The 9,358-nt window shown below is 37.3% G+C and overlaps 1 protein-coding gene across 1 annotated transcript; it reads left to right on the top strand.

The window, feature by feature from the left end:
* Positions 1–1,367: 1,367 nt before the first annotated feature.
* On the top strand, positions 1,368–9,074 carry TMEM38B (transmembrane protein 38B). Its single transcript, XM_009998156.1, has 5 exons — positions 1,368–1,516; positions 4,492–4,676; positions 5,551–5,638; positions 7,210–7,327; positions 8,868–9,074. Exons 1-5 carry the CDS (start codon positions 1,410–1,412, stop codon positions 9,072–9,074), a joined length of 705 nt encoding a protein of 234 aa, XP_009996458.1. The 5' UTR covers positions 1,368–1,409.
* Positions 9,075–9,358: the final 284 nt, after the last annotated feature.

Raw genomic sequence — 9,358 nt, 5'->3', positions numbered from 1 at the left:
TTTTTACTTTTGCTGCTAAGTAACGTTAGCAGGCTTTAGAATTTTCTCCTGTTAATTTTATGCATGTAAGCATAATTGATAGGTACTTTGGAGAAGTGGTAATATGCAAAAACAAGCTGAGCATAAGCAACTTGGAACATCAGGTACTGCAGTATGAAAAATAAATTACACAATAGTTAAAAAAGAAGAGATTTTATATTCAGCTATCCTGTAATATTTAGGAGAGCTCATTTTTATAAATTGGCTGTGCCACAGCAATTTAGATAGTGCTGCAATATGTGATAGCTATGCCAGCACTAAAACTGGAACAGTCTTGTTAATACCCTTGTGTCAGGCGAATTGTATTGAGAGTACAGTATTTTCTTTGATATGTTTTCCCACCAAAATACTTTAAAAACCAAAAGCTTCCTCTCTGAACTGGGAAAGTGTGAAATTTCATTTTGGGGCAGACACTAGGTTTCATCTGTGCTTTTGTGAACTTCAGCCTTTGGACTATAGGAATTTAAACTAGTTCAGACAAACAGCTTTGCACCTGTGTAAAGGGAAAGCTTTGGCAACGTTGGACTTTTGAAGTAGAAATAGTCAAAATAATGGCTTGAGGATATTTCTGGCTTTGGTAAAGTGTAAGGCTTCCCATTACCTCCAGTATAATCTTTTAATATTGAATACTCTTTTGGCAAATTCAGTTGCAATTTAAAAGAGATCTTTAATTTTGGAGAGAACAAAATAAACCAAAGCGGGAAAATGTGAACCTTTTAATAACAAGCAACGGTTACATTGATTATTATGGCTTCAAAGAACCTTTTTTCTCTGTTCAGGGTTGCGGGTGAAACGATTTAATAATTTTTTTGGATACTGGTTTCATTTTGGTCAGCAAGCACAGTTAGCAGAGTGTTACAAGGAAAAAGGAAACTAGTAACCTTGAATTTGTGAACGTTCCAAAAGCAGAAATGGAGTTTGTAGAATAGTGCTCCAAAACTTACCAGTGGTTATATAATTTTAGTATAAATTTGAAAGCAACTGTGTATCTTTGCCATATTATTAACAAGGACACATCTCAGCCATGCTTTGAAAGCTTTTTCTTCTTGATTGCTTAATAGTTTTATTAAACTAAGCCACAAAAGATGTTCAGAGAACACAATGCCAGTATTTCACTTTTATTTAGATAGCGTATGCTTAAGTCAGTGTACTTAGTTTTTCTGAAGACTTTTCCTGTGAAAGCCTACAGATTTTGCAGGGTTTTTCATTACCTACAGGAACAATGTTGGACTGAATGATTTGAAAAAATCCTGACTTTTAAGACATGATGTGATAATCAAATGTTTATTTCTGTTTATGCGTCCTTTCCCATTATTTCAGGAGCTGTGGAAGTGGCAGTCCAAAGTCCAGTTGCCTGCTGGTTTAGTGCTATGCTTCATTGCTTTGGTGGTTCAGTTTTGGCTTCGTTGATGCTTGCAGAACCTCCAGTAGCATTTCTGGCGAAGACCACAAATATTCTACTGGCATCTTCAGTCTGGTAAGCAGGCATTATTGAGGTAGATGAGTAGCATTGGTTCAGAGGAAACTCTACTTTGTAAACCACGATTGTGTAAATCAGAAGCTTAACTTCAAAATGTTACAGATTTGGATGCTGTTTCTTCATCCAGAAAGTCACTGCAGCAAAATAGCTGTTGTGATCCTGTTCTTTCAGAATAAAATGCTTGTAAGAGACCAACTGTTACGGGCTACTGTATAACAAAATCCTCCATCACTAGACCAGACTTTTCTTATGTTTTTATAGTGTTCTTGGGTAAAGAGCTGAAAACATTATTTTGGAATAAAGTGAACTTCAGTTACTGCCTTTCTGTATGTAGGAAAGTCATCAGTTCTGCCTGGTTTTTCAACAGTAGATCCTGAAGACCCAAACCTGGCTGATACAAGAGTTTGAACTTCCCTGTAATAGGAAGTCTTAAAACACAGATCTTCTTTCCTCTCCTCTAGTTATACTTGACATCCTTTTTAAATTTTTTTTGCCTTTTCCCAAATGAGTGGTTGTCGTGGAAGAGAGTAGAGAGCTGAATGGGAAGTCAGGTATGTGAACAAGGCAACCATTTGGCCTGCTTGGGAATTCAAAAAAAGCACTGGAGTTATCTTCATGTAAATGTGGTCTTCCACTGGAGTTTGTTTGTTCCAGAGAGTGATCTTTGTGGAAACCCTAAAATCTTAACAAATTTGTGAGCAGCGTTGGGTTTTTGAATTTAGAAATATAAATTCTTGTTTTAGGAGAGTTTTCCCTGCTTTAAATCCTTTAGTGTTGCTTCTTTATAGCCTCCTTAGGTTTTGTAATTGCGAATCCATGACAGTGAAAGTATGTTTTTCTGTCTGTGTATATCTATATATGTCTTCTTGCAGTGGGAGATGACAAGTCTCAATTGGGTGGAAGAAATAATGTGCAATAAATAGAGCAGTATTAACAAAGCTTATAGAATCTGCTTATGGTTCATGTTAGACTGATGCAGGCAACATGGCTGCTTGTTAGGAGTGACACAAGTTAGGAGTACACCTAAACAGAGTGTGATTTCTGTTGAACTTAACATGGTCAAGTGTGATTAGCTGTGCACAAATAAAGTAAGTTTTTAATGAGGAGCTAGGAGTGTTATGAAACCTTTTGAGCTTCTAGTTTTAGAGAGTTCTCTTTTCATAAGCATAATGACTTTAATTCTTGTTCCCAAATCATGTGAAACTAAATTCCCCAAGCCGTACGTAAAGCTGGAAAATAAAAGAGGGTGTGCTGTGCTTGAGGAATGCTCCTAAATAGCCTGTAGGACAGTGACATCTACTGTTAGCCAGTGTTGCTAGCAGAAATCTTAGTCAAAAATGCAGTTTTAGGACTGCAATGCTAGGTTCCAATCCAGTTACCTGTGCTTCAGAGTCCTAAAGCCACATTCTGCCACTGTGAATTAATTTTGGTTAGTGTTGTCTATTAAGTACATGGCTTAAATGGCTATTTGCAGTAATAAATATGCTCGCTGTGCATCTTTAATTTTATATCAACTGAAGCTTGATTACATACAAAGGCAGTTATCTTTACAATACAGGAAAAAGGAAGAATATAAGTAGTTAAAAAAATTAGCTATTACTCAACACCAGAACAGTATTTATCAATGTAACTTCAGTAACTTTCCCGTATGTGAGAAGTAATTGCATGCTCCACTCTGGGAGGTCTTGAAGAGAAGACTCTTTAGAATTTTGCAGTAGCAAAATACTATATCACTGCAGAAAAGGAAAATAAACGACTAGGACAGGACTTCAGCTAAACTTTGCCTTTCTAGGGGGGAAGCTTCCTGGCATACTGCTCTAAAGGATAAGCATGCTTTTAGAGAAAACCCCCTGAGTGCTGTCCTGATTTCTAATCTCCAGCCAAGAAGCATGATTTTTTTCTTGTTGTGGTGTCTGGTAGTAGTTCTGATGAAGTAAACTAGATATGAAAGGTGCATCTTTGCATTGCAGCCTGAGTAAACAGGAGAAAGATAACAGCCTTAGAGATTCTTGATAGACAGGATTGAGCTCAGAAGCCTAAACCAACAGACAGGTATATTTTTTTTTAGAAAATTAAAAAGTAGTCTTTCTTCTTTGAAAGACCTGGCTGTTACTTGTTACTCACTTATTCCTATGGTGAAAAAAATCTCGATACTTAATCTTTATTATTTTTTGAGACTTTCAGTGTCTCTGCAAAAACTGAATTTTGTTATGGTTGAAGAGATACAGTAAACCATGACATAATCTAATCTTTTAAAATTTACTGTCAGCTTATGATATCATTATTAGCCACCTTCACTCTGTTTTAAATGCAAGTTGGTAAAAGATATTATTAATTTTTGAGTACTGTACTTTCAGTGCCTTGAAAAAAGAAACATGCTTATAATTGGCAAGCTGGAAAAGCTAGAATTGGTGGTTACTAAGGTGTGAAGTGTGTTTGAAAATAGCTCTGCATTTCATCTGGTATGACAGTAACTAGTGAGGACATTCTTGCTGCAGTTATGTAATCCCAGTATGAAAGCATGGTGTCTGCATGTAATTTACCACCCTGTTGCAATCCTGTTAGAAAGCAAAACAAACAAAAAACCCCAACCAAACAAAAAATAACCCACCTAAAACCAAACCACACAAAGTCAGTCAGACACTAATGTAATAATTTGAATTATAAAAATGTATGTAAGCTATAGAACAGTTTGTAAAATTTAAAGCTGTTTCTCATGTACATTCTTCTCTGGGACAATGAGGCAGTAAGAACAATTTCAAATAATGTTTGATGATTTTGATGCAAGAGCTCATGCATGATCATAAGCATTCAGATTTGTTCCAACATGTCTCCCACCCAGGACAGTGAGTTACCAGGTAAATCACGCATTACTAGTCGTATTCCAAAAATGTCTTTAAAGGTTATTAGAAAGTGAATTCCTTAGCAAAAAACTCTTGAATGCTGCTAATGGGTTTTCTCATGGTTTTCAGGTACTTTGTATTTTACTGCCCACAAGACCTATTCTGCCGGTGCTTTGCCTTTCTGCCTCTTCGGCTCCTGGTTGCAGGAATGAAAGAAGTGACTAGGACTTGGAAGATACTGGCTGGCATTGCACATGCAAACAGTCACTTCAAAGATGCCTGGTTTCTCATGGTTGCTGTGGGCTGGGCCAGAGGTAACATGCATAATATCTTGTTCTGATAGATTGTGATGTTTTGGAGTGGTACTTAAATGGCTAGTCCTTCAGCATAACTGTAGCACCACTCCTTGCTATGCTGGATTGGATAGTCCTAATGCAGTCTGTATTCCCCTAAAGGGAAAAGCCTATGCAGCAGTTTTTCTGCCTGGATTAAGGGTGACATTGAATGACTTTGAGGGAAGTTCATTTTATCCCTTCAGAAGGTCTTATGAGGGCTTGTGGGCTGGGCACTTCATGGCATTAAAGAAATAGATCTCCTATGTAGCTTTAGTGCTGTTACTAAATTTTCCAACAGCATGTTTCCTTGCCTGCCTGATGTTTGGAGTATGAGTCTGGAAGATACCTTCCTAGCAGCTGTATTTGCAGTCAAGACGTTAGAACCTCTTCAGGAAGTCATAGTTCAGGTCTTACTTCTCTTCCCTTGATTCAGTTCTGCCTTGGGAAACAACATGTGTTAATGTAATGTATTGATCTAATATATTATTTTCCCAGGTTATAATACAAATTAGTCTCATTAGCCAGAGTATCTAACACCTTCTTATGTCTTGTATTCTTTCCATGATGACAGGAAGAAAGGGATGATACAGACGTCTCTGCAGATTTACTTTGGCAGTTCAGGCATTTGTAGTGATGAGGGCATCAGTTCAGATGTTTTCACATAAAGGTGTAAATCTCTGAGTTTTGATGTTGGTGGTTCAAGTCATACACATTTAAAAGAGTGGATCAGTGTCCTCAAATTTGAACTTCGGGTGTTACATTTGGCACCTGGTGTAGCGAGTCTTGCTGGGAGTAATATGTGTAGTAGTGGTAGGATGCAGTAGAGGCTTATTGGAAATCTCTACAATTTCAGGAGCTGGTGGTGGCCTAATTTCCAACTTTGAGCAGCTAGTGAGAGGAGTGTGGAAACCTGAAACCAATGAACTGCTGAAGATGTCCTAGTAAGTTTTTTAAAAAGACTCAAACATGTTAACTAGCTTCACTAACTCACTGTGTTGACACTCCCTTTTAGTGGCTCAGGTCACAAAAACCCCCAGACAATAGGACATGTTTGTACTTAATGTTTTGGTGTGTATCTTCTGAAAGATTGGTTAATAATCTTCAGTCATTTTAGCAGATGTTTTAAACATTTTAGGTTCACAGCAGAAGAATGCCAGATGACGAGTCTACCAAAATCAGTTGCTAGAAAGGAATATTGAGTCAGTATGAAGTTGCTGGAAAGCAGTATTGACTCTTTTTTTCTTAGAGTCTTCTATCCAAACTAAAGGACAGTGGTACTAGAAGTATACAAGTGAAGTCTGCCATTTTGGTGCATATCCTGAGTGCCACGAAGATGACTTTTGTTTGAGCATTGTCACTCTCACTTTCTCTGCCAGTACTGTTTTTCTCCATAGATAGCAACTATTTGAGAAGATGCAAACTGATGATATTTGTAAGTATAGCAAAAACATCTTGCAAGATAGGAAATGTTGCTTCTCTTGTAGAAGCAAAGAATGAGAACATGACACACCTCCCAGTTTAGTCTGCACAGTAAAATGAGAATTGAGACATCCTAAAAAGCCACAAGCTATTATTGTCAGTGAAGATAAGATCACTGTGGTAATTTCCTAAAACTAATTTTATCTTTCCCATGTTGCTCTCAGGTCTTTAGAAATAATAATTCTATTTTTTTTAAAGGTATCCTGCTTCTTTGCAGCCACTCTTAGCAGCAGAATAATAGAAGTTTACTAGTTGTTCTGCGATAACAGGAATGTCACCTGTAAATGTCGTATGTAGAGACAGATTAAGAAATGCACAGAATTTTTCTGCCAGGATGTTACTGCTATCTCTTCAGATGACTTTAGATAACTGATCAAAGTTACCTTGTTTTCTGACCAATACCTAGCAAAATATTTACCACCAGAATGAAGACAGCTTGAAGATGTAAATCTTTCCAAGTCTCAAGCCAACAGAGCTATGTTGGCAAAGCTGGTAACAGAGACCTGGCCTCAAGTCAAGTATAAGCTAATTACAACCCTAGAACAGCGGGAGTGTCAGTGGACCAAGACTTGACTATGTTGTTCTTCAACACTTTAAGCAACTCCTTGGAGTAACTAATACCTGGAGTATAGGAAGGGAACCTGTTTGTAAGGCCAAGTAGTGCAAGTTTTGTTATTTATCACTTCAGTAAGATACATCGGTAGAGGAAGAAGGGGAGCAGGCTCTTTTATAGATCCTGAATAGAGGCATTGGTTTGACAAGGATTTATCAAATATGAATTTGCTAGGTGTGCAAAGTATTGCTGAACTCGATCCTTGACCATATTGTGAAGAGACAGCTTAATAATAGTATATAAAGTGGAAGTCTTCTTTTTATTATAGTTAGGTTTTGCTCCTTGTCACTGTTACCACAAGTTTTCATTAGTTCTATTTAGAAATAATTCTTTTGCACATTAAGAATATACATTCCTTTCCAGGTCATGGCAGCTTTCACTGCGGGGAAGAGATATTAATATTGTTTGTTTGATTTCCAGCCCTGTGAAAGTGACTTTGATAGGAGCTGTTCTTTTCACCCTGCAACACAGCCAGTACTTGCCAATAGAGAGACACGACCTTATGTTTTTATACAGCATCTTTCTTGTTGTCTCCAAGGTAAGAATGTGAAAATGTTGCAAATACTTCAATAACAGAAAATGTATTTTTTTTATTATTTCGGAGCAAAACAATTCTGCCACAGATGTTCTACCACCACTTAGAATGCATGCTTCTGGAAGGCCAGCTCCTCCTGAAGTGTTAAACCTGTGTTTAGTCTTCTACACATGAGCAGAACAGAAGATCTATTCTGCCACTGATAGTGTTTGATGTAGGAAAAAAAAATAACCACACACAAAAAAAAGAAATCAGCACTTTTGGCACCTAGCAGTTGATATGGCAGGGTTTTGTGTCCATCATCTCAAACAAAGCTTATGGTTGTATAAAGAAACTCTTTGGTTCTCTGCCTTTTGCTAGCTGCTTAATGCCTTCCTTGTACCTGTGAAGTCATCTGTGGGCTAGCAAAACAAGTAACTAGATCTCATCTAGGTTGAAGTGTTTGCTGTGTGTTTAGGTGGGAAGAGAAAGTGCATCAAAACCACTCTGAAGTAGCGGTAACTACTTTTAAAATAAAACAGATACTACTTCCCTCTTGAAGCCTTTAATCCCTCCAGTTTTTTTAATTTCTAAGATTATGTCTGTGTTTAGGATCATTATCTAATAAGAAAACATAGTCTCTGCAGAAGTCTGGCAATTGCGGGAGCATCAGAGCTGCTGTTGCGCAGACTAGAGACTGTCTTAAAGTGGTGGTTGTCAGTGTAATTTCTGTGAAGTAGCTGACATGTTTAGTTCTAGAGAAGCTGATTTGGGGAGACAAGATTTTGAGCTGATGCTTATGATTCTTCACCTAAACCAATAAAGGCAGTGTTGAACTGGGAATGCTGGGAATGGAGATGGAAAGGAATGTTATTCTGGAAGTGAGAAATTACATCTGTTTTCAGAAGCTGGCTGTCAGTCTGCACTGAAGTGAACTAGTTCTTAAATCAAGGGTCATACTGACAATCAGGAACTGAAGCATTTACTTTACTAATAAAGCAACAGTTGTGGATCTGGCTTTTAGAAACTTTTTATGTCTCTGAAAACTTTAGAAACTGTTGCAATATGAACTTGTCCAGTACTTGGATGTACAAAAATTGTTTTCTTTCCTGATTCAAAGTTAGATACTCTAAGGAATTTCTGCCTAAACCTTTCAACATTATGGAATGAGTATGGCTGTCTGGAGTTCTAAGTGAAGTGTAGCTGTGTTTGCACATTGCATTCTTTCCATTTAAATGGAAGTAGACACTCTGTTTGCAGTTTTTCATTTTGAACAAGGTACAAAACTTAGTCATAGAAGTTGCTCTTTGCCTTAGTTATGTGACATTAAAGGTGTCTAGGATGAATTTTGCAAAACCTAAGCTGTGTGAAGAACATAGGTCAGAAAGAAAAGCATTCTTAGCTGAATTCAAGCTAAAAAGAACGTATTTATGTTCTTGGTGGCATGGCCTTATGCTCATGTAAAAATTAGAAATGCCATACATCCATTCAACTTTGAACTTGTTTTCAGTTGTGAAGTCACCAAGCCCTTTTTGTAACTTGATCTTTGTCTCGTTCTTCATAGGTAACAATGACGTTGACAAAATCTTTAGCTTCTCCATTTGCTCCCTTTGAGGCTGCCTTAGGCCATATGTTCTTTGGCTTGCAAAAGACACCATCCAAAGTGAGGGCTGAAGGTGCCTCATCTTCCAGCGGCTCTTCTGATGGTGACCGGTCTTCTGAACAGCCCCGTGATGGTGTTAGGAAAAGACAAGCAAATAAAAGTGAATAAGTGGTGTAAAATGATTGTAATATTTTAAAGATGTTTGTATTTCAAGATAGACTAATTGAGAAATTTGTTTAAAGAAATGCCTGTGAGGAGAGAAGTTGTATGCTACTTTGTATACTACTTTGGTGTTGTTTGCCTTTGGAATGTGTTTTGTAAGCTGCTCTTCAGATGTCTAAATGCACATGTTGGATTTGTAAGTTAAAAACTACAACTTTTTATAGTGTGTAAGTTTACTAACTTTTGTATTTATAATAACTTCACATGCTTACATGCTAAAAAGATAGTTT

This window comes from Chaetura pelagica, unplaced genomic scaffold (genome assembly GCF_000747805.2).
Source record: "Chaetura pelagica isolate M959 unplaced genomic scaffold, ChaPel_1.0 scaffold145, whole genome shotgun sequence".
NCBI classification, from domain to species: Eukaryota; Metazoa; Chordata; class Aves; order Apodiformes; family Apodidae; genus Chaetura; species Chaetura pelagica.
The sequence above is the reverse complement of the archived record's forward strand: the minus strand, read 5'-3'. Positions and strand labels throughout refer to the sequence as shown.